Here is a 25,762-nt window from a genome sequence, read left to right on the forward strand (position 1 = left end):
AACCATGTGACATTTTTAATATCTGTATGACGGTCCCTGTAGGTTTCATGCACTGCTTGGATGACCACAGTACATGACACGCCATTTATCCACCTACCTTGGTACACAAAATGAAATCCTCTGGCTGTTGCCTGTCCCTTGGCGCTGAACTTAATTAAAATCTGATTGGAAGTTGCAAGAGGCAGAGATTCACCTGTAATGGCAGAGCGCACGTGTTACAGAGCGGTGAGACCTGCCTATGGTAGATAAACCTGCTGCTGATCTGATCACAATGTATGAGATGCAACTGCACAAACCGCCGGTCTGCAGTCTGGGCATGGGAAGACATTACTCCGGCTGGAGGAGGACCTAGATAGATAACCAAACATACGTGTGTACGGCCGCTGATGTGAAATAATGTGATAGCGCAGATGAGCCGAGATAGTGAGAAAACAGCTGTGGAACACACGCTTCTATATTTCAGCTAAAAATGTATGTTCTCTTCATTCCCAGTAGCAAATATCTGTATTTTATGTTACCAGATCTTTTATCGTCCTAAGCATATTCCCGATCCGAGAGCGCCAAATTATGCTTGTTTCTACACATTTGTTAAAACAACTCCCTACAAATCATCTTATTGCTCCCAATGCTGATAAGACACAAAGGGTATGTTCACCATTTTACAGCATATATTTGTATATAATCTAAGTAAAAAGTTGCCCAAGCTTTAAATGACTCATCACGGTTACAGTCTGGAGTGTAGCACAAAACTTTATTTCTATTTCTACTGTTTTTATAAGCTTGTCAACAGAAACATCATGTCTAACTTACCACTGTGGCCTCAATTTATTAAAGCAATTGAACCAGAATCTTGTAGAAAATTGTCTTAACCCCTTCAAGACGCAGCCCTTTTTCATTTTAGCATTTTCGTTTTTCGCTCCCCTCCTTCCCAGAGCTATAACTTTTTTATTTTTCCGTCAATATGGCCATGTGAGGGGCTTACTTTTTGCGGGACGAGTTGTACTTTTGAACGACACCATTGGTTTTACCATGTCTTGTACTAGAAAACAGGAAAAAAATTCCAAGTGAGGTGAAATTGCAAAAAAACTGCAATCCCACACTTGTTTTTTGTTTGGCTTTTTTTGCTAGGTTCACTAAATGCTGAAACTGACCTGCCATTTTAATTCTTCAGGTCATTACGAGTTCATAGACACCAAACATGTCTAGGTTATTTTTTATCTAAGTGGTGAAAAAAATTCCAAACTTTGCTAAAAGAAAAAAAAAATTGCGCCATTTTTTGATACCCGTAGCGTCTCCATTTTTCAGGATCTCGGGTTGGGTGAGGGCTTATTTTTTGCATGCCGAGCTGCCGTTTTTAATTATATCATTTTTGTGCAGATACGTTCTTTTGATCGCTCGTTATTGCATTTTAATGCAATGTCGCGGCGACCAAAAAAACGTAATTCTGGCATTTTGAGTTTTTTTCTCGCTACGCCATTTAGCGATCAGGTTAATCCTTTTTTTGATAGATCGAGCGATTCTGAACGTGGCGATATCAAATATGTGTAAGTTTGATTTTTTTATTGTTTTATTTTGAATGGGGCAAAAGGGGGGTGATTTAAACTTTTATATTTTTTCATTTTTTTCATATTTTTTAAAACATTTTTTAAACTTTTGCCTCCATGGGAGGCTAGAAGCAGGCATAGCCTGATCGGCTCTGCTACATAGAGGTGATGATCAGATCGCTGCTATGTAGCTGAATTACAGGCTTGCTATGAGTGCTGACCACAGGGTGGCGCTCACAGCAAGCCAGCATCAACAACCATAGTGGTCTCAAGCAGACCTCAGGTTGTCATGCCGACACATCGCTGACCCCCGATGATGTACCGGGGTCGGCGATGCGAGCATTTCTGGCCACGCAGCCGGAAGAGGTAGTTAAATGCCACTGTCAGCATTTGACAGCGGCATTTAACTAGTTAATAGCGGCAGGTGGATCGCGATTCCATCTGCCACTATTGCGCGCACATGTCAACTGTACAAAACAGCTGACAAGTCGCGACTTTGATGTGGGCTCAGCGTCGGAGCCCACATCAAAGGGGAAGAAGTGACATGCGCTGTACTAGTACAGCGCATGTCGTGAAGGGGTTAAAAAAAATCACTAAATGTTTCCACAACGTGGAGTTGTGCTAAGATTTAGCAACTTTTGATGACTTCACACGAGTTTTAGGTCTTTTTGCCAATATGGGTGCACTTAGGCGTGATGCATCTAGTTCATAATGTGCTGTGTAGGGTTGAGCGAAACGGGTCGATCATTTTCAAAAGTCGCCGACTTTTGGCTAAGTCGGCGTCTCATGAAACCCGATCCGACCCCTGTGCTTGTCGGCCATGCGGTACGCGACTTTCGCGCCAAAGTCGCGTTTCAATGACGCGAAAAGCGCCATTTCTCAGCCAATGAAGGTGAACGCAGAGTGTGGGCAGCGTGATGACATAGATCCTGGTCCCCACCATCTTAGAGAAGGGCATTGCAGTGATTGGCTTGCTGTCTGCGGCGTCACAGGGGCTATAAAGGGGCGTTCCCGCCGACCGCCATCTTACTGCTGCTGATCTGAGCTTAGGGACAGGTTGCTGCCGCTTCGTCAGAAGCAGGGAGAGCGTTAGGCAGGGTCCACTAACCACCAAACCGCTTGTGCTGCAGCGATTTCCACTGTCCAACACCACCTTCGGTGTGCAGGGACTGTGGAAGCTATTTTTTTTTTTTTTCCCCTCAGCGCTGTAGCTCATTGGGCTGCCCTAGAAGGCTCCGTGATAGCTGTATTGCTGTGTGTACGCCACTGTGGAAACCAACTGCTTTTTTCAAAGCACATATCCTCTTGTTCCTTCCTTTCTGCACAGCTATCTTTTTTGTTTGTCCACACTTTTTATTTAATTTGTGCATCAGTCCACTCCTATTGCTGCCTGCCATACCTGGCTTACATTACTGCAGGGAGATAGTAATTGTAGGACAGTTTTTTTTTTTTTTTGTTTTTTTTTTGTGGGAGATTAAGATTGGCATTTCTGCTACAGTGCCATCCCTGTGTGTGCCATCTCTCACTGAGTGGGCCATAGAAAGCCTATTTATTTTTTACGTGATTTGTGTTCTAAAATCTACCTCAACACAAAAACACTACATCAATCAGTGGGAGAAAAATATTGGCCTCAGTCAGGGCTTGTGTGCCACTGCTGTGTGTGCTATCTCTCATTCAGTGGGCTATAGCAAGCCTATTTTTTTATTTTTTTTTTTAATATTATTTGGTTTCTAAAGTCTCCCTGAAAAAAAAAAAAAAAACCTAAAAAAACAGTGGGAGAGTAATATTGCCCTTTCAGCTTGTGTGCCAGTCTTGACTCCTGGGTGTGCCACCTCTCTCCCTCTCATTCAGTGGGCCATAGAAAGCCTATTTATTTATTTTTTTAAATATTATTGGGTTTCTAAAGTCTCCCTTAAAAAACAAAAAATACATAAAAAAACAGTGGGAGAGTAATATTGACCTTTCAGCTTGTGTGCCAGTCTTGACTCCTGGGTGTGCCACCTCTCTCCCTTTCATTCAGTGGGCCATAGAAAGCCTATTTATTTTTTCCGTGATTTGTGTTCTAAATTCTACCTCAACACAAAAACACTACATCAATCAGTGGGAGAAAAATATTGGCCTCAGTCAGGGCTTGTGTGCCACTGCTGTGTGTGCTATCTCTCATTCAGTGGGCTATAGCAAGCCTATTTTTTTTTTTTTTTTTTTTAATATTATTTGGTTTCTAAAGTCTCCCTGAAAAAAAAAAAAAAACCTAAAAAAACAGTGGGAGAGTAATATTGCCCTTTCAGCTTGTGTGCCAGTCTTGACTCCTGGGTGTGCCACCTCTCTCCCTCTCATTCAGTGGGCCATAGAAAGCCTATTTATTTTTTTTTTTAAATATTATTGGGTTTCTAAAGTCTCCCTTAAAAAACAAAAAATACATAAAAAAACAGTGGGAGAGTAATATTGCCCTTTCAGCTTGTGTGCCAGTCTTGACTCCTGGGTGTGCCACCTCTCTCCCTTTCATTCAGTGGGCCATAGAAAGCCTATTTATTTTTTCCGTGATTTGTGTTCTAAATTCTACCTCAACACAAAAACACTACATCAATCAGTGGGAGAAAAATATTGGCCTCAGTCAGGGCTTGTGTGCCACTGCTGTGTGTGCTATCTCTCATTCAGTGGGCTATAGCAAGCCTATTTTTTTTTTTTTTTTTTAATATTATTTGGTTTCTAAAGTCTCCCTGAAAAAAAAAAAAAAACCTAAAAAAACAGTGGGAGAGTAATATTGCCCTTTCAGCTTGTGTGCCAGTCTTGACTCCTGGGTGTGCCACCTCTCTCTCTCATTCAGTGGGCCATAGAAAGGCTATTTTTTTTTTGGTTTTTTTAATATTATTTGGTTTCTAAAGTCTCCCTGAAAAAAAAAAAAAAACATACAAAAAACAGTGGGAGAGTAATATTGCCCTTTCAGCTTGTGTGCCAGTCTTGACTCCTGGGTGTGCCACCTCTCTCCCTTTCATTCAGTGGGCCATAGAAAGCCTATTTATTTTTTTTTTTAAATATTATTGGGTTTCTAAAGTCTCCCTTAAAAAACAAAAAATACATAAAAAAACAGTGGGAGAGTAATATTGCCCTTTCAGCTTGTGTGCCAGTCTTGACTCCTGGGTGTGCCACCTCTCTCCCTTTCATTCAGTGGGCCATAGAAAGCCTATTTATTTTTTCCGTGATTTGTGTTCTAAATTCTACCTCAACACAAAAACACTACATCAATCAGTGGGAGAAAAATATTGGCCTCAGTCAGGGCTTGTGTGCCACTGCTGTGTGTGCTATCTCTCATTCAGTGGGCTATAGCAAGCCTATTTTTTTTTTTTTTTTTTTAATATTATTTGGTTTCTAAAGTCTCCCTGAAAAAAAAAAAAAAAACCTAAAAAAACAGTGGGAGAGTAATATTGCCCTTTCAGCTTGTGTGCCAGTCTTGACTCCTGGGTGTGCCACCTCTCTCCCTCTCATTCAGTGGGCCATAGAAAGCCTATTTATTTTTTTTTTTAAATATTACTGGGTTTCTAAAGTCTCCCTTAAAAAACAAAAAATACATAAAAAAACAGTGGGAGAGTAATATTGCCCTTTCAGCTTGTGTGCCAGTCTTGACTCCTGGGTGTGCCACCTCTCTCTCTCATTCAGTGGGCCATAGAAAGGCTATTTTTTTTTTGGTTTTTTTAATATTATTTGGTTTCTAAAGTCTCCCTGAAAAAAAAAAAAAAACATACAAAAAACAGTGGGAGAGTAATATTGCCCTTTCAGCTTGTGTGCCAGTCTTGACTCCTGGGTGTGCCACCTCTCTCCCTTTCATTCAGTGGGCCATAGAAAGCCTATTTATTTATTTTTTTAAATATTATTGGGTTTCTAAAGTCTCCCTTAAAAAACAAAAAATACATAAAAAAACAGTGGGAGAGTAATATTGCCCTTTCAGCTTGTGTGCCAGTCTTGACTCCTGGGTGTGCCACCTCTCTCCCTCTCATTCAGTGGGCCATAGAAAGCCTATTTATTTATTTTTTTAAATATTATTGGGTTTCTAAAGTCTCCCTTAAAAAACAAAAAATACATAAAAAAACAGTGGGAGAGTAATATTGCCCTTTCAGCTTGTGTGCCAGTCTTGACTCCTGGGTGTGCCACCTCTCTCTCTCATTCAGTGGGCCATAGAAAGGCTATTTTTTTTTTGGTTTTTTTAATATTATTTGGTTTCTAAAGTCTCCCTGAAAAAAAAAAAAAAACATACAAAAAACAGTGGGAGAGTAATATTGCCCTTTCAGCTTGTGTGCCAGTCTTGACTCCTGGGTGTGCCACCTCTCTCCCTTTCATTCAGTGGGCCATAGAAAGCCTATTTTTTTTTTTTTTAAATATTATTGGGTTTCTAAAGTCTCCCTTAAAAAACAAAAAATACATAAAAAAACAGTGGGAGAGTAATATTGCCCTTTCAGCTTGTGTGCCAGTCTTGACTCCTGGGTGTGCCACCTCTCTCCCTTTCATTCAGTGGGCCATAGAAAGCCTATTTATTTTTCCCGTGATTTGTGTTCTAAATTCTACCTCAACACAAAAACACTACATCAATCAGTGGGAGAAAAATATTGGCCTCAGTCAGGGCTTGTGTGCCACTGCTGTGTGTGCTATCTCTCATTCAGTGGGCTATAGAAAGCCTATTTATTTATTTATTTTTTTTAATATTATTTGGTTTCTAAAGTCTCCCTGAAAAAAAAAAAAAAAACCTAAAAAAACAGTGGGAGAGTAATATTGCCCTTTCAGCTTGTGTGCCAGTCTTGACTCCTGGGTGTGCCACCTCGCTCCCTCTCATTCAGTGGGCCATAGAAAGCCTATTTATTTTTTTTTTTAAATATTATTGGGTTTCTAAAGTCTCCCTTAAAAAACAAAAAATACATAAAAAAACAGTGGGAGAGTAATATTGCCCTTTCAGCTTGTGTGCCAGTCTTGACTCCTGGGTGTGCCACCTCTCTCTCTCATTCAGTGGGCCATAGAAAGGCTATTTTTTTTTTGGTTTTTTTAATATTATTTGGTTTCTAAAGTCTCCCTGAAAAAAAAAAAAAAAAATACAAAAAACAGTGGGAGAGTAATATTGCCCTTTCAGCTTGTGTGCCAGTCTTGACTCCTGGGTGTGCCACCTCTCTCATTCAGTGGGCCATAGAAAGCTTTTTTTTTTTTTTTCCTTGATTTGTGTTCTAAAATCTACCTCAACACAAAAACACTACATCAATCAGTGGGAGAAAAATATTGGCCTCAGTCAGGGCTTGTGTGCCACTGCTGTGTGTGCTATCTCTCATTCAGTGGGCTATAGAAAGCCTATTTATTTATTTATTTATTTTCTTATTATTTGGTTTCTAAAGTCTCCCTGAAAAAAAAAAATACATAAATTAGGTGGGAGATTAATATTGACATTAGTGCTTGAGTGACAGTCCTGCGTGTGTGTCATCTCTGTGATTTTGTGCCACAGAAAACAGAGTGTGTAACATTGTGCCTGATTTTCCTTGTGGTCTCACCAACCTGTTAAGGGATATTGAAATCATACTGAAGTTATAGCTCACCGTGTAAGTTGTTTGACAGCAACAAATAAAGTTACTTTGGTTAAGATTTTAAAACAATGAGGAAGTCTGGTGCAAGAGGTCGTCGTGGGCGTTCATTGTCAGCTGGTAATGATGGTAGTGGTAGTGGAGCATCAGGTGGTCGTGGGGATAAAAATATTCCACCTAAGTCTGGAGCTGTGGAGCCAGTTTCGTCGTCAGGCTACACAAGGCCTCGAACGCTCTCTTTTCTGGGAGTAGGAAAACCGCTTTTAAAGGCGGAGCAGCAACAGCAAGTTTTGGCTTACATTGCAGACTCAGCCTCTAGCTCTTTTGCCTCCTCTTCCGAAACTGGTAAATGTAAAAGCAGCGCGTCGCTTGTGGATGTTCACGGTCAGGGACAAGTCGCTTCCTTGTCCTCCTCAGCAAAAACTACAACAAGAGAGAAGGATGCAGCAGGCAACACAACGGGTCACTCCATGGAGCTCTTTACACATACCGTCCCTGGCTTAGAAAGTGAAACATTTAACAGGCCATGCCCATTACAAGTAGATTCTGACATGGAGTGCACTGATGCACAGCCACAGCCAGAGTACTATGCTGCTCCTTTGACTCAGACCACCACATTGCCCTCTCAAGGTACAGATCCACAATCAGACCCTGATGAGACTATGTTGCCCCGCCACGAACGCTATACCACCGACCGACACAGTGACACAGACGAAGTTGCACACGAGCTCGAAGAGGAGGTAATAGATGACCCAGTTATTGACCCCGATTGGCAGCCATTGGGGGAACAGGGTGCAGGCGGCAGTAGTTCAGAAGCGGAGGTGGAGGAGGGGCCGCAGCAGGCATCAACATCGCAACAGGTTCCATCTGCCGGGCCCGTATCTGGCCCAAAACGCGTGTCAAAGCCAAAACCTGTTGGAGCACAGCGTTGCCATCCGGTTAAAGCTCAGTCTGCAATCCCTGAAAAGGGATCCGAGTCTAGGAAGAGTGCAGTCTGGCATTTTTTTAAACAACATCCAACTGATCAGCGCAAAGTCATCTGTCAAAAATGTTCAACTAGCTTAAGCAGAGGTCAGAATCTGAAAAGTCTAAATACTAGTTGCATGCATAGACACTTAACCACCATGCATTTTCAAGCCTGGACTAACTACCAAACGTCCCTCAAGGTTGTAGCACCCTCGGCCAATGAAGCTAGTCAGCAACGCAACATCCCTTCCGTCACTGTAAGGCCACCATTTTCCGCACCACCGGCAGTATCTGTGCAGGTTTCTTTGCCAGCCAAAAGCAGTCAGGGTCAGGGAATCACCAGTTTTGTAGGAGGAAATATTGCATCTAGGGCACCGGCGGAAACAATACCGTCTCCAACCGTCTCTCAGTCTGCCATGTACACCGGCACACCCGAAAGTTCCACGATCTCCAGCTCTCCAGTCCAGCTCACCCTACATGAGACTCTGGTTAGAAAAAGGAAGTACTTATCCTCGCATCCGCGTACACAGGGTTTTAACGCCCACATAGCTAGACTAATCTCGTTAGAGATGATGCCCTACCGGTTAGTTGAAAGCGAAGCTTTCAAAGCCCTGATGGAGTACGCTGAACCACGATACGAGCTACCCAGTCGACACTTTTTTTCCAGAAAAGCCATCCCAGCCCTGCACCAGCATGTTAAACAGCGCATCGTCCATGCACTCAGGCAATCTGTGAGTACAAAGGTGCACCTGACTACAGATGCATGGACCAGTAGGCATGGCCAGGGACGTTATGTGTCCATCACGGCACACTGGGTGAATGTGGTGGATGCAGGGTCCACAGGCGACATCAATTTAGGGACAGTTGTGCCTAGCCCACGGTCTAGGAAACAGTTGGCTGTAGGCGTTCGCACCCCCTCCTCCTCCTCCTCCTCGTCCTCCTGCAGAAGCTACAGCTCTTCCACAGAACGCAGTCTGCCAACCACTCCATCGGCAGATGACACTGTTGCACACCAGTTGTCCCATTATGGGCCAGCTACTGCCAAGCGTCAGCAGGCTGTATTGGCTATGAAGTGCTTGGGCGACAACAGACACACCGCGGAAGTTCTGTCCGAGTTCTTGCAACAAGAAACACAGTCGTGGCTGGGCACATTAGATCTTGAGGCAGGCAAGGTAGTGAGTGATAACGGAAGGAATTTCATGGCTGCCATCTCCCTTTCCCAACTGAAACACATTCCTTGCCTGGCTCACACCTTAAACCTGGTGGTGCAGTGCTTATTGAAAACTTATCCTGGGTTCTCCGACCTGCTCCTCAAAGTGCGTGCACTTTGCTCACATATCCGACGTTCGCCTGTACACGCCAGCCGTATGCAGACCTATCAGCGGTCTTTGAACCTTCCCCAGCATCGCCTAATCATAGACGTTGCAACAAGGTGGAACTCAACACTGCACATGCTTCAGAGACTGTGCGAACAGAGGCGTGCTGTTATTTATTTGTGGGAGGATACACGGGCAGGCAGTAGGATGGCAGACATGGAGTTGTCAGGTGTGCAGTGGTCTAAGATACAAGACATGTGTCAAGTCCTTCAGTGTTTTGAGGAATGCACACGGCTGGTTAGTGCAGACAACGCCGTAATAAGCATGAGCATCCCCCTAATGCGTCTGCTGATGCAAAGTTTGACGCACATAAAGGAGCAGGCGTCTGCACCAGAGGAAGAGGAAAGCCTTGATGACAGTCAGCCATTGTCTGGTCAGGGCAGTGTACAGGACGAGGTAGCGGGCGAAGAGGAGGTGGAGGACGAGGAGGATGATGGGGATGAGTATATTTTTAATGCCGAACCTTTCCCGGGGGCACAGGAAATTGGTTGCGTGTCACGGCCGGGTTCTGGTTTTTTGAGGGACACAAGTGACGTAGATTTGCCTGCAACTGCCCCTCAACCAATCACAACCGGAGATTTGACAACTGGAACTTTGGCCCACATGGCGGATTATGCCTTACGTATCCTAAAAAGGGACACACGCATTACGAAAATGATGAACGATGACGATTACTGGTTGGCCTGCCTCCTTGATCCACGCTATAAAGGCAAATTGCAAAATATTATGCCACATGAGAACTTGGAACTAATATTAGCAACCAAACAATCAACTCTTGTTGACCGTTTGCTTCAGGCATTCCCAGCACACAGCGCACGTGATCGTTCTCACACGAGCTCCAGGGGGCAGCAGACTAGGAGTGTTAGGGGTGCACACATCAGAAGTGGCGTTGGACAGAGGGGTTTTCTGACCAGGTTGTGGAGTGATTTTGCTATGACCGCAGACAGGACAGGTACTGCTGCATCAATTGAAAGTGACAGGAGACAACATTTGTCCAGTATGGTTACTAACTATTTTTCATCCCTTATCGATGTTCTCCCTCAACCGTCATTCCCATTTGATTACTGGGCCTCCAAATTAGACACCTGGCCAGAATTGGCAGAATATGCATTGCAGGAGCTTGCTTGCCCGGCAGCAAGTGTCCTATCAGAAAGAGTATTCAGTGCTGCAGGTTCAATATTAACCGAAAAAAGGACTCGTCTGGCTACCCAAAATGTTGACGATCTAACATTCATTAAAATGAACCACAACTGGATTTCGAAATCTTTTGCCCCACCTTGCCCGGCCGACACCTAGCTTTCCTATGAAAAGCTCTTGCCTGTGAATTACTTTTCTAATGTCTAATTTGCTGCAGCTGATTGTACAGCATACGACATGTTTACACCTCCCTAAATGGCAAAACTCCCCACACGGGGCCGTGGTATCGCGACTTGGCGCAAGCACCCGTGAGACTGCTGTTTGTCTGAAGAGGTGGGTGTGCTCGCTTTTGGTTGACGGCATTGCTACTGGGTCCCTCATAGTACAATGTAGTGTCTCTGGCGGTGGTGGTGCGCACCCAACGTCAGACACACCGTTGTAACATGAGGGGCCCTGGGGCGGTCCCGCCGGCCTCAAGAGAGTTCCCCCCTACCCCAGCTCAAAATGTGCTCTACCACGTCCAAAATTATGTCGCACAGCTCCACCAATCTTTAGTCTATTCGCTGACATCATTCAATGTCTGGCACTGACAATACAAATTTGTAGACATCTATGATGCAACTTAAAGTAGTCTGTGTCTGTGTCCTATATTGGCACCATTAAATAGTTACTGCCAAATTACTATGTCAGAAACTCAGTAGATGAGCCCACCCCTGTACCTAAGTATGCCACCTTTTTTTTTGTTGTGGTTGTTTTGCGAGACATTAACATCTATTTATATTTTGGGAGTACTGGGACAGACACTCCTTGCACTACTCCTCCACTCACCACCAAGCTGCCTGTGTATCCATGTAACGCTGTAAAGCTGCCATGAGCCTATTGTTTGTTATTTTAGGCCTTTGATAGCCTGTCTGCGGTCCCTACTTTAAATACTCCTCCACTGACCACCAAGCTGCCTGCCCGTGTATCCATGTAACCGCTGTAAAACTGCCATAAGCCTATTGTTTGTTATTTTAGGCCTTTGATAGCCTGTCTGCGGTCCCTACTTTAAATACTCCTCCACTCACCACCACCAAGCTGCCTGCCCGTGTATCCATGTAACCGCTGTAAAACTGCCATAAGCCTATTGTTTGTTATTTTAGGCCTTTGATAGCCTGTCTGCGGTCCCTACTTTAAATACTCCTCCACTGACCAGACCACTGCTGCCCGTGTACCCCTGGAACCAATTATAAAGTGCCTACAGCCAGCCCATTTTCTTATGTTAGGCCTTTGAAGCCTGTCTGCGGTCCCTACTTTAAATACTCCTCCACTGACCACCAAGCTGCCTGCCCGTGTATCCATGTAACCGCTGTAAAACTGCCATGAGCCTATTGTTTGTTATTTTAGGCCTTTGAAGCCTGTCTGCGGTCCCTCCTTCCACTAGTCCTCCACTGACCAGACCACTGCTGCCCGTGTACCCCTGGAACCAATTATAAAGTGCCTACAGCCAGCCCATTTTCTTATGTTAGGCCTTTGAAGCCTGTCTGCGGTCCCTACTTTAAATACTCCTCCACTGACCACCAAGCTGCCTGCCCGTGTATCCATGTAACCGCTGTAAAACTGCCATGAGCCTATTGTTTGTTATTTTAGGCCTTTGATAGCCTGTCTGCGGTCCCTACTTTAAATACTCCTCCACTCACCACCACCAAGCTGCCTGCCCGTGTATCCATGTAACCGCTGTAAAACTGCCATGAGCCTATTGTTTGTTATGTTAGGCCTTTGATAGCCTGTCTGCGGTCCCTACTTTAAATACTCCTCCACTGACCACCAAGCTGCCTGCCCGTGTATCCATGTAACCGCTGTAAAACTGCCATAAGCCTATTGTTTGTTATTTTAGGCCTTTGATAGCCTGTCTGCGGTCCCTACTTTAAATACTCCTCCACTCACCACCAAGCTGCCTGCCCGTGTATCCATGTAACCGCTGTAAAACTGCCATAAGCCTATTGTTTGTTATTTTAGGCCTTTGATAGCCTGTCTGCGGTCCCTACTTTAAATACTCCTCCACTGACCACCAAGCTGCCTGCCCGTGTATCCATGTAACCGCTGTAAAACTGCCATAAGCCTATTGTTTGTTATTTTAGGCCTTTGATAGCCTGTCTGCGGTCCCTACTTTAAATACTCCTCCACTCACCACCACCAAGCTGCCTGCCCGTGTATCCATGTAACCGCTGTAAAACTGCCATGAGCCTATTGTTTGTTATGTTAGGCCTTTGATAGCCTGTCTGCGGTCCCTACTTTAAATACTCCTCCACTCACCACCAAGCTGCCTGCCCGTGTATCCATGTAACCGCTGTAAAACTGCCATAAGCCTATTGTTTGTTATTTTAGGCCTTTGATAGCCTGTCTGCGGTCCCTACTTTAAATACTCCTCCACTGACCAGACCACTGCTGCCCGTGTACCCCTGGAACCAATTATAAAGTGCCTACAGCCAGCCCATTTTCTTATGTTAGGCCTTTGAAGCCTGTCTGCGGTCCCTACTTTAAATACTCCTCCACTGACCACCAAGCTGCCTGCCCGTGTATCCATGTAACCGCTGTAAAACTGCCATGAGCCTATTGTTTGTTATTTTAGGCCTTTGAAGCCTGTCTGCGGTCCCTCCTTCCACTAGTCCTCCACTGACCAGACCACTGCTGCCCGTGTACCCCTGGAACCAATTATAAAGTGCCTACAGCCAGCCCATTTTCTTATGTTAGGCCTTTGAAGCCTGTCTGCGGTCCCTACTTTAAATACTCCTCCACTGACCACCAAGCTGCCTGCCCGTGTATCCATGTAACCGCTGTAAAACTGCCATGAGCCTATTGTTTGTTATTTTAGGCCTTTGATAGCCTGTCTGCGGTCCCTACTTTAAATACTCCTCCACTCACCACCACCAAGCTGCCTGCCCGTGTATCCATGTAACCGCTGTAAAACTGCCATGAGCCTATTGTTTGTTATGTTAGGCCTTTGATAGCCTGTCTGCGGTCCCTACTTTAAATACTCCTCCACTGACCACCAAGCTGCCTGCCCGTGTATCCATGTAACCGCTGTAAAACTGCCATAAGCCTATTGTTTGTTATTTTAGGCCTTTGATAGCCTGTCTGCGGTCCCTACTTTAAATACTCCTCCACTCACCACCAAGCTGCCTGCCCGTGTATCCATGTAACCGCTGTAAAACTGCCATGAGCCTATTGTTTGTTATTTTAGGCCTTTGAAGCCTGTCTGCGGTCCCTCCTTCCACTAGTCCTCCACTGACCAGACCACTGCTGCCCGTGTACCCCTGGAACCAATTATAAAGTGCCTACAGCCAGCCCATTTTCTTATGTTAGGCCTTTGAAGCCTGTCTGCGGTCCCTACTTTAAATACTCCTCCACTGACCACCAAGCTGCCTGCCCGTGTATCCATGTAACCGCTGTAAAACTGCCATGAGCCTATTGTTTGTTATTTTAGGCCTTTGATAGCCTGTCTGCGGTCCCTACTTTAAATACTCCTCCACTCACCACCACCAAGCTGCCTGCCCGTGTATCCATGTAACCGCTGTAAAACTGCCATGAGCCTATTGTTTGTTATGTTAGGCCTTTGATAGCCTGTCTGCGGTCCCTACTTTAAATACTCCTCCACTGACCACCAAGCTGCCTGCCCGTGTATCCATGTAACCGCTGTAAAACTGCCATAAGCCTATTGTTTGTTATTTTAGGCCTTTGATAGCCTGTCTGCGGTCCCTACTTTAAATACTCCTCCACTCACCACCACCAAGCTGCCTGCCCGTGTATCCATGTAACCGCTGTAAAACTGCCATGAGCCTATTGTTTGTTATTTTAGGCCTTTGATAGCCTGTCTGCGGTCCCTACTTTAAATACTCCTCCACTCACCACCACCAAGTTGCCTGCCCGTGTATCCATGTAACCGCTGTAAAACTGCCATGAGCCTATTGTTTGTTATTTTAGGCCTTTGATAGCCTGTCTGCGGCCCCTACTTGCAATACTCCTCCACTGACCACAATGCTGCCTGGAGTGCCTGCCTGTGTATCCATGTAACCGATGTAAAACTGCCATGACTGCCTACTGTTTGTTATTTTAGGCCTTTGATAGCCTGTCTGCAGCCCCTACTTGCAATACTCCTCCACTGACCACACCAATGCTGCCCGTGTACCCCTGGAACCTATTTAAAAGTTCATAGAGCCTAGTTATATATTTTATTTACTATTAATAAGGCCATGATGGACTACGCTGTACCACGCTACAAGCTAACCAGTCGACACTTCTTTTGCGAGAAAAGCCATCCCAACCCTCCACCAGCATGTAGAAGACCGCATTGTCCATGCACTCTGGCAATCTGTGAGTACAAAGGTGCACCTGACAACAGACGCATGGACCTGTAGGCATGGCCACGGAAGATTACGTGTCCATTACGGCGCAATGGGTTAATGTGGTGGATGCATGGTCCACAGGGGACAGCCTACTAAGTCTGTCTGCAGTCCCTAATTCAAATTGTCCTCCACTGTCTAAATCGGAGCTTCCACCTTCTGGCTTTCGGCCTATAGTATCAGAAATTAAACTGCATTTGGCCTTCAACTTTGGTTAGGGCCTACTAACGGCTTCTGCCCCTCCCTGGTGTTGCCCTCAACTAAATAAAGCTGAGCTTCAACCTTCTGCTCCAAATTACCATTTTGAAAAATGCAATAGGCTTTTCCGGCCTACTAAAGGTGTCTGTCTGTGTGCCCCTGCCTGGTGTTGTCCTCAACTAAATAAAGCTGAGCTTCAACCTTCTGCTCCAAATTACCATTTTAAAAAATGCAATAGGCTTTTCCGGCCTACTAAAGGTGTCTGTCTGTGTGCCCCTGCCTGGTGTTGCCCTCAACTAAATAAAGCTGAGCTTCAACCTTCTGCTCCAAATTACCATTTTGAAAAATGCAATAGGCTTTTCCGGCCTACTAAAGGTGTCTGTCTGTGTGCCCCTGCCTGGTGTTGTCCTCAACTAAATAAAGCTGAGCTTCAACCTTCCGGCTCTCATTAAGTGGTTTTAAAAAAAAAAATTGTGGTTAGGGCCTACTAACGGCTTCTGCCCCTCCCTGGTGTTGCCCTCAACTAAATAAAGCTGAGCTTCAACCTTCTGCTCCAAATTACCATTTTGAAAAATGCAATAGGCTTTTCCGGCCTACTAAAGGTGTCTGTCTGTGTGCCCCTGCCTGGTGTTGCCCTCAACTAAATAAAGCTGAGCTTCAACCTTCTGCTCCAAATTACCATTTTGAAAAATGCAATAGGCTTTTCCGGCCTACTAAAGGTGTCTGTCTGTGTGCCCCTGCCTGGTGTTGTCCTCAACTAAATAAAGCTGAGCTTCAACCTTCCGGCTCTCATTAAGTGGTTTTAAAAAAAAAAAATGGTGGTTAGGGCCTACTAACGGCTTCTGCCCCTCCCTGGTGTTGCCCTCAACTAAATAAAGCTGAGCTTCAACCTTCTGCTCCAAATTACCATTTTGAAAAATGCAATAGGCTTTTCCGGCCTACTAAAGGTGTCTGTCTGTGTGCCCCTGCCTGGTGTTGCCCTCAACTAAATAAAGCTGAGCTTCAACCTTCTGCTCCAAATTACCATTTTGAAAAATGCAATAGGCTTTTCCGGCCTACTAAAGGTGTCTGTCTGTGTGCCCCTGCCTGGTGTTGTCCTCAACTAAATAAAGCTGAGCTTCAACCTTCTGCTCCAAATTACCATTTTAAAAAATGCAATAGGCTTTTCCGGCCTACTAAAGGTGTCTGTCTGTGTGCCCCTGCCTGGTGTTGCCCTCAACTAAATAAAGCTGAGCTTCAACCTTCTGCTCCAAATTACCATTTTGAAAAATGCAATAGGCTTTTCCGGCCTACTAAAGGTGTCTGTCTGTGTGCCCCTGCCTGGTGTTGTCCTCAACTAAATAAAGCTGAGCTTCAACCTTCCGGCTCTCATTAAGTGGTTTTAAAAAAAAAAATGGTGGTTAGGGCCTACTAACGGCTTCTGCCCCTCCCTGGTGTTGTCCTCAACTAAATAAAGCTGAGCTTCAACCTTCCGGCTCTCATTAAGTGGTTTTAAAAAAAAAAATGGTGGTTAGGGCCTACTAACGGCTTCTGCCCCTCCCTGGTGTTGTCCTCAACTAAATAAAGCTGAGCTTCAACCTTCCGGCTCTCATTAAGTGGTTTTAAAAAAAAAAAATGGTGGTTAGGGCCTACTAACGGCTTCTGCCCCTCCCTGGTGTTGTCCTCAACTAAATAAAGCTGAGCTTCAACCTTCCGGCTCTCATTAAGTGGTTTTAAAAAAAAAAAATGGTGGTTAGGGCCTACTAACGGCTTCTGCCCCTCCCTGGTGTTGTCCTCAACTAAATAAAGCTGAGCTTCAACCTTCCGGCTCTCATTAAGTGGTTTAAAAAAAAAAAAATGGTGGTTAGGGCCTACTAACGGCTTCTGCCCCTCCCTGGTGTTGCCCTCAACTAAATAAAGCTGAGCTTCAACCTTCTGCTCCAAATTACCATTTTGAAAAATGCAATAGGCTTTTCCGGCCTACTAAAGGTGTCTGTCTGTGTGCCCCTGCCTGGTGTTGCCCTCAACTAAATAAAGCTGAGCTTCAACCTTCTGCTCCAAATTACCATTTTGAAAAATGCAATAGGCTTTTCCGGCCTACTAAAGGTGTCTGTCTGTGTGCCCCTGCCTGGTGTTGTCCTCAACTAAATAAAGCTGAGCTTCAACCTTCCGGCTCTCATTAAGTGGTTTTAAAAAAAAAAATGGTGGTTAGGGCCTACTAACGGCTTCTGCCCCTCCCTGGTGTTGTCCTCAACTAAATAAAGCTGAGCTTCAACCTTCCGGCTCTCATTAAGTGGTTTTAAAAAAAAAAAATGGTGGTTAGGGCCTACTAACGGCTTCTGCCCCTCCCTGGTGTTGCCCTCAACTAAATAAAGCTGAGCTTCAACCTTCTGCTCCAAATTACCATTTTGAAAAATGCAATAGGCTTTTCCGGCCTACTAAAGGTGTCTGTCTGTGTGCCCCTGCCTGGTGTTGTCCTCAACTAAATAAAGCTGAGCTTCAACCTTCTGCTCCAAATTACCATTTTGAAAAATGCAATAGGCTTTTCCGGCCTACTAAAGGTGTCTGTCTGTGTGCCCCTGCCTGGTGTTGTCCTCAACTAAATAAAGCTGAGCTTCAACCTTCCGGCTCTCATTAAGTGGTTTTTAAAAAAAAAATGGTGGTTAGGGCCTACTAACGGCTTCTGCCCCTCCCTGGTGTTGCCCTCAACTAAATAAAGCTGAGCTTCAACCTTCTGCTCCAAATTACCATTTTAAAAAATGCAATAGGCTTTTCCGGCCTACTAAAGGTGTCTGCCCCTCCCTGGTGTTGTCCTCAACTGAACAAAGCTGAGCTTCCACATTCTGGCTTTCGCCCTATACTATCAGATATTAAACTGCATTTGGCCTACTAGTGTGGTTAGGCCCTTGAAACAGTGTCTGCTGCTCTTGGGTTTGCTACTCCACTGAACAAAGCAATGCCGCCTGTTTAGTCCTGTTACCAATTTTGAACTGCATGTAGCCTACTTTATTCTTTGGCCCTATATCTGTTTCCTCCTCATCCTGCCCATTGCCCAGCCACTGCTAAATGAGTCTGCTGGTACATTGACCTAGACCACTACATTCCCCTTGTACTCTACACAGCCAGAATCTGTCCCTGCTGAAAGTAAGGTTCCCCTTCCCGCATGTTATACCACCTTACACAGGGACAAAGAGGAAGGTGCAGATGAAAGTGCAGGTTCCTTCATCAGGTGGGGGGGCATACTCGTTGGCGACGTCACTGGCACAGGGCCCCTCAGAGTACGCAAAAGTGTCGCTGCTGGTGGGAGGCGCCCCCGCCATGCAAACACACCGCCGTACTTTGAGGGGCCCTGTGCCAGTGGCAATGCGAACGAGTGGGCCCCCCCCTGCTTGCTCAGGATCACAGCACTTGCAACTTTTAAATACTTACCTTTCCCTGCAACACCGCCGTGACGTAGTCCGCATTTCCTGGGCCCACGAAAAACTTGAGCCAGCCCTACTCCCCCCACAACTTTCCCCCAATTCCCTATGCCCAACTATTATTATACAGTTAATTAAGATTGGCAAGCTTCAGAAACAAGAATGGATGTTTTTGGCATTAAAATGGGCACTGTAGGTGTTTTCCTGGCCTCCACTCACTGCCGACTATGCTTCCCCATTGACTTGCATTGGGTTTTGTGTTTCGGTCGATCCCCGACTTTTAGCGATAATCGGCCGACTGCACTCGACTCGACTCTGGACAAAATCGGGTTTCCCAAAACCCTACTCGATCTTAAAAAAATGAAAGTCGCTCAACCCTAGTGCTGTGGTGTTCCTTACTTGAGAAATCTTATTCCAGTACCTGATTAGAGTAAGGTTTCTGGCGAGGCACACGAAAGCACATGCCACTTATCAGTTGCGCCTGATTCATTATGAGGTGTGCACATCTTAATGAATCAGGAGCGTTTGACTTCAACGTGTCTAAGTACCTCATTCATCAAAGTTTTTGTGCCAAAATTTAGCTTTTTTACACTGGTCCTGGTCAGCTCCACCAAAACAGACCTGGCAAATTCATTAAAATTTTCACCTCTTTAGTGATTAAATTACACTAGAAAGGTACACCAGGTGCAGCTTGGAAGCAATCACGGAGGAAGCACACAGGCCTTTTAATGAATTAAGCGCATTTTAATGCAGTGCTTGCTTTATGAAGACTGGCACGCACAACATCAGTCTTAATGAATCTGGCCCAATGTTCCTAGTGCACTTCTGACGTAAACTCTAGGAAAAGTTCTTGGTATAACTGTAAAGAGAACTTGTCACTTGCCATGCATACAAAAAGCATTTTTTTTTATTTTTGAGCTTCTCCATTCTTGAGATATTTAAATTGTAGTCTTTTTAGCCGACAAGGAGGGTTCCTCAAGAACACGCATAGGCTATGTTCACACTTTGCGGTTTTTGCTGCGGATCCGCAGCAGTTTTCCATGCAGGGTACAGTACAATGTTACCCTATGGAAAACAAAAACCGCTGTGCCCACATTGTGGAAAATCCCTTTAAAAACCGTGCGTAATTGCTGCGGAAAAAAAGAAGGAGCATGTCACTTCTTTCTGCGGATTCCGCAGCGGTTTTCAACATGCACCAATAGGAAAGTGCAGTTGAAAACCCGCAGAGGAATCCGCAGAAGAAACCGCAGGAAAATCCGCAGTGAAAACCGCAGCGGTTTTTCCAAGTCCACTGCGGAAAAATCCGCAGCAAAATCTGCAAAGTGTGAACAAGCCCTTAAAGTTAGTAATGTTGAGGACCACACCCAGCAGATTTAGAAATAGGGACGAGAGGGCCTTATTTCAGAAATTGAGAGATGTATAAGCAAAAGAAAAAACAATGCCAGATTCAGTGGAACAGTGGCATTTGCATCAGGTAAATTACATTATGGCAAGTGTCAGGTTCTTTTTAATATGATGAGAACCTACCAAACAGTATAGCACACTAAATCTATGTTTTTATGATGTATGACTTTTTTTATGGGTCATACATTTTGCTTATTCATCAGGAGATTTTCCATGTGCCTACAAAGTATGAAATAGCCTAATAGTTTAACTAAAATCCTGTGTTAAAGCGAACAGTACCCTGTCTTATGCATACTAGAAGATTACATTTCATGGAAAGCAAATTACCAGAGAAAGATGAGTATACTGGGAAATTTTTGCTCTGAAGCAGGCAAAATTGTAAGTGTGGGTCTAGACTATGACACAGATTGCAACTCAGATTTACGATAAGATTAGTAGTACAATGCATGTACAAAGGTATTGCATTTTTATGTTGAATAATTAAACCTGTGATTTTTTTTCTCCATGGAAATACATTTACACGTGAACATTTCAAGAAACTAAGAAATATGACCAGTACTAAAAGGGCATCGGTCACCTGGTTAATGAAGTCCTATCTAACAGCAGCAATTAGTTACTGATTTCTGCTGTTTACTTGTCATTATGGATTCCTCAGCATTCATGTCCTTGGAATTACTTCTGTATCACTCACACCCTCCCGCTGTTGATTGATAACTTTCTATTATTATCATCTCACCTTTTTATTATTGCGCTGTAACAATGCTACTCACTTGGGAACAATCTGAGGTATTACAGGAACCTTTTCTATTTAAAGTCTGGCTGGTTTATTGCAGTCTTCATGAACCACATTACAGGCAACTCAAATACAGCCCTTGTCTGGCTCAAAGAACAACATAAAACAAAGTCCATACAGTAGTGCTTATTAGCCCACCTGGCTTAGAGTTCAACTTCTTAGTCCTTCAGCAAAGGCACGCAATCCAGGAGATCTACACAACTCCATTCACACAGACATGTGTAAGGCTACTTTCACACATCAGGTTTTTGCCGGCAGGCACAATCCATCTATTCTTGAAAAAAATGGATCCATCACAGATTGTGAAAAACTGATGCGACGGATCCGTTTTTGCGATGGATCCGACTAGCATATCCAGATAATTGGATGAAAAAAAAAAATTGAAGCATGCTCAGTTTAAAAAAAACGGAATCCGGTGCCAGAATCCGTCATTTTCTGGATCCAGCACCTTCCAGCTCCCATAGGCTTCCATTCTAGCAAAAAGCCGGAAGCCAGGAGATCTGGTGTTTGTGGCTTTTTCGCTGGAGATAAAAAACATTACTGTGTACGTTTTTTGCAGACGCCAGAAACGACATTTTTGCTGAATCCAGCAAAAACCAGATGAAACGTAAGGTCATCCGGCGCTATATCAAGACTATGGGAAAAAATCGGATCCAGCGGCATCTTTCGCCGGATCCAGTTTTTTCAAAATGTGCCGGATTGAGCCTGACGGTGAAAGACGGATGTGTGAAAGTAGCCTTAGACAAACAGCTCTAAATATACACAATGAACGACACCCAGGGGTGGAGATATGGTGAGTAGCATTCGCTCCCAACTCATCTGTGTTAGGGCTAGCGGAACGCACCAAGTAATAGAGACATTAATACGAGGTGCGTTCGCAGCCCGGGGTCCACCGTGCAGAGATACCTGCTGCAAAGTAATGGTGGATGGACACTGAGCTCACATGTGGGTTAAACTTCACCCCATGTGAAATGAAAGCGAGCTCTGTTGCCTCACAATGTTGCACTGTACACGGAATAATACCCTAACTAGGGTTGTGCTTGCTCTGGAACTCTTCTGTGCTAACCGCACACATGAAGGAACCAGATGCTAAGCCAAGGCTAATTGCCCCCATTGACACTAGCTGCCTGCCTGAGTGTACAGCCCCAAACTAAACAGACTCACACCACATATGAACTGAGTGGAAGAATACCCACTGGCAACAACCAAACACAAATGATACTAGTGCATGGCCGTGCGGCCATGCAAACCTTTTATAGTTGTAGCTCTCCAGGACCTTCCTAGTGGACCTACAGGACCTTAGCATGTGACCCCTGACCTCCAATGAGAGGTCTTCCCTTGGGAATGCTCAGAAGGAGAAAAGCAGGACTTAGTCCCAGGAGCGCCTGCTTGCTGCCAAACAGTACTGGTTATAATGGCTGAACCTGGAAGGGCATCAGTATCTGTCCCAGCCAGGCGTTGGGACCGACATCTCCGCTGAGCAGGCTCTGCTGCGGCTGGAGCAGAATGGGAGACCACAGCGGACATGGTTTGAGATTCCCCCTGCAGAGGCAGGAACTCGACACCTAACAATCTGCTGCTCACAATCAATCTGTCATGGCCGATTAACCCCTTTTAGTCCTATATGTACTAATGCATTACTTCATGTTTATCTCCCAACCACTAGGTGTCTGATAGCCACCTTACAGTGCAGTAGGTCGGTGAGGGGAACCTGTAGCCAATGAATACACAGGATTCCTGAGCTTGTGCACCCCATTGAGAAGACTTCAGACATCATTAAGCTCGAGCCATGATACCCTTATATTAGCTGTGACATAGGGTATCTGACAGTACTTTATGCAGACCTCAGACATGGCAGCCTAAAACTTTTAAAACTATCCATGTGATAATCCAAGTTTGGGATAAGCAGTAATATATTGTTGAATTACTTTTTATACACACATTCATCATATAAATCTGGAATTTTACTGAAAAAATAAAATTAGAATATTAGAATTAGAAATTAGAATTCGATATTTTATCCTTCGCATGTCCAGTTCACTATTCTTAATCCAAATGCATTAAACAAAATATTTTTTTAGGTCATGCAGCCTCATACCAGTGTGGGATCCAGAAAGAGAGCTGAGAAGACGAGCTTGTTCATTGGGCCCATCATGGACTTCGACTACATCGTTAAGGGCTGTTTGGAAGAAGGTGAACTGACCAAAAACCACTGCAAGAGAGTAGGACACACGTTATAATTCTAATCTACAGCTGGTTAAGACAAGCATTATCATACATGGAATGCTCAACCAAATTACCAGTAACTCATGAGAAAATGATCCGCTGAATTTTACATTTTGACAGTATATACTGGAAACTCATACTATATATGACATGCTTTACAATCCATTTGTTTCTGGATTCATGTCAAAAGTTCATTGGTATTGCATAAGAATTGTTCATTTCAGCTTTATATCTAGATATTTCTGAGTATATGGGTGAACAAAACTGCACAAATCATTCTTGCTCTCTTAGATATTGTTAAGAATTTGCTAAACACAAATATTAAAGCCTTTAATTCAATGCAATGCTTGTGAGGGAAAGACAAACAGTCAGCGGCATTAGAGCAATAAAGCGCAGCATCGAAATGAACTAATTGAAATAGCAGCATTCACTCTGTAATGGGCGAGATTTACTATAAATACCAAGAAACATCTAAAGCCTTAGAAATGATCAAGCCTTGAAACTTTCATTTGCTTTTCAGAGATTTAGCAGCGAGAATAGCATTTTTTTAAAATCATCGTGATCCTTATATGAAAACTAGGTATATTTGATAAGGCTGCTGGTGAAAGATGTGTCTACGAGCAAATAGAACAGTCATGAACGATGCAACAGTATATGACACCTAGCTCATAGCTGTCATGGATCACCACTCTTTGAAGATATTTTCAGTGATTTTCTCACCACTAGAAAAATCAACTAAAGAACGGCATTCCCACAAGTTATAGTAGAAAAACTCTGGCATAATATTAAAAACTCATTATAAAGTGATAGTTCCACAATACCAAGAAGATAGATGGAGCTCCTAGTTCATTTCACATTGATATTATTTTTATTATAGTACACACAGTTGTCAATTTGACTATTTTTTCTGGACAGTTTCTCAAAAGATCATGGAGAGACAATATTTTTTACAGATACATTGGATAACCATAATAAATCATTATGATTATAAGTGATCCATGTCTACAGCTCATAATTCTGATATGAAGACATCAGCTGCATTGACTGTAAACTGTAAAATAATGATAATAATGGTCAAAATAATCTGTATAAGTTTCCTCAGCTTCAAAAAATTCACCGGCGCGTCACTTTTTTTTACGGGCAGCGTAAATAAGTGCTCTATTTTTACACACTGTCCAGGAATTTCTGGACAGTTGGCAAGCCTGATAGTATATATCACATATTATTTGTCTTATTTTTAAGATCTTATTATTAAAGCTCAAGCACATGGCTCCAGTCGAGGTGAGTGTTAATGAACCAAGTAAGGTACCAAGATGTGCCACTTATGGACAAAATCCATGGGCCTCTACTGTACCCACATAGTCCTCTGACTTTACAGGTTGATGTAAAGAATATGTTAAGGCTGAGTTCCGTATGTCCAACAGGAAGAAGATAATATTGCGTTCTATCACATTTAAGTCATACGGTGGGTGGTATTATTTCATACACTATACTGTGGCTCACTGAGTGCCTTTGGCTGCATATTATTAAGCCACAGGGACTCCATGCTTGTCTGTACAGTCTGTATGCAAATAAATATTGTGTGAATCAAGCCTTAAAGGTTATTTTCCAGAATCACAACTCACAAGATAGTTGATATAAGTTGTGTTAGTAAGTCTCATGGCTAGGACCTTCACTAATCAAGAGAAACCTTAGTAACGGCTCGGTAGGTAGATAGGTGATAAATAAGTTGTACTATGTGGGACTAACCCTTTAAAATGAATGTGATTGCAGAGGATAGCAAAGTGTATAAAAAACTTTGGCAAAGGTGTTTTTAATTAGTAGGAGATTGCAGGAGTGAATCCGCCTATTTTTGCACTTAAATCACAGCCTGAGAACATGTAGAAGGTGAATTTTATAGCTCCTTTCACTTGGTGCTGGTGCTTTGTGCCACTGTTGCTGCAGTGTTGTGCCTATAAGATGGTGTGGTCTGGGATTATTGAGACTCAACCTTGCTACATGGGTGCTGTGAGGCACGAGGTCACCGCCCTGCTGGTGTACTGTCACTGCGGCAGACACTTTAAGGTTATAAAAAGTTAGGGACCCACAGAGAAGTTCGCAGTGGCATGGCGGTGGGCTTCATACAGTCTGAGCAGAATGTTAACCTATAGAACCTCATGCTCAGTTTTGTACATTTTATTTGTACTAGACCAGCATATCATTTTTGGATGTGCAGTCCATGTCTTTTTCTACAGGATGGCACATCAAAAGACTTTCATGATCATGTAAAAATTGTTACAAAATATTGTTAATGATGTTCTTTTCTGCTTTATGTTTTTTAAGATGCCAAAAAGAGATTCCGTATGGCAGATGTTACAAATAACATGCAAACTTATTTACCTCCAGCGGTAAAATTAGGTATAATGTTACACAAAGTGAGGTTACGGTTCATGAGTGGGTGGTGCTTCGACATTACTAGCTTAAAGGAAACAGCAAATATAGAGTACTATTAATATGCTGCCTTCTTCCAGCAGTCTCCATCTGGTACAGTAAGTCTATGTAGGTGATCACGCAGTAGAACATCATGGAATTATGCTAATTTAGGATTTTTCAATTCAACTAAAAGAAAAAAAAATACTGATACTTATTTTTGTTCAAGAATAGTTACAAGTTGAACAAATATTAGATAACTTCTGAAGTATAGTCTTCGACCCTGATACGTTAAAGCGTTTACTCTAAAAAAAAACGGCGTAAATCACTTTGAAAAGTTGCAAAATGTTCATATGACGTAAAGTTGGGCAATT

General features: G+C 43.7%; 1 protein-coding gene across 2 annotated transcripts in view; it reads right to left on the reverse strand.

The window, feature by feature from the left end:
• CSMD2 (CUB and Sushi multiple domains 2) overlaps positions 1-25,762 on the reverse strand; it is a 1,405,803-nt gene that overhangs the window by 178,015 nt on the left and 1,202,026 nt on the right. For both annotated transcript variants that reach the window (XM_077296071.1, XM_077296070.1), the window contains 2 exons: positions 22,852-22,965; positions 98-193 (listed from right to left, as the gene is read on the reverse strand). In XM_077296071.1, coding sequence (XP_077152186.1) covers positions 98-193; positions 22,852-22,965 — 210 coding nt within the window. The remainder of the gene's footprint in view (positions 1-97; positions 194-22,851; positions 22,966-25,762) is intronic.

This window comes from Ranitomeya variabilis, chromosome 3 (assembly GCF_051348905.1).
Source record: "Ranitomeya variabilis isolate aRanVar5 chromosome 3, aRanVar5.hap1, whole genome shotgun sequence".
Classification (NCBI taxonomy): Eukaryota; Metazoa; Chordata; class Amphibia; order Anura; family Dendrobatidae; genus Ranitomeya; species Ranitomeya variabilis.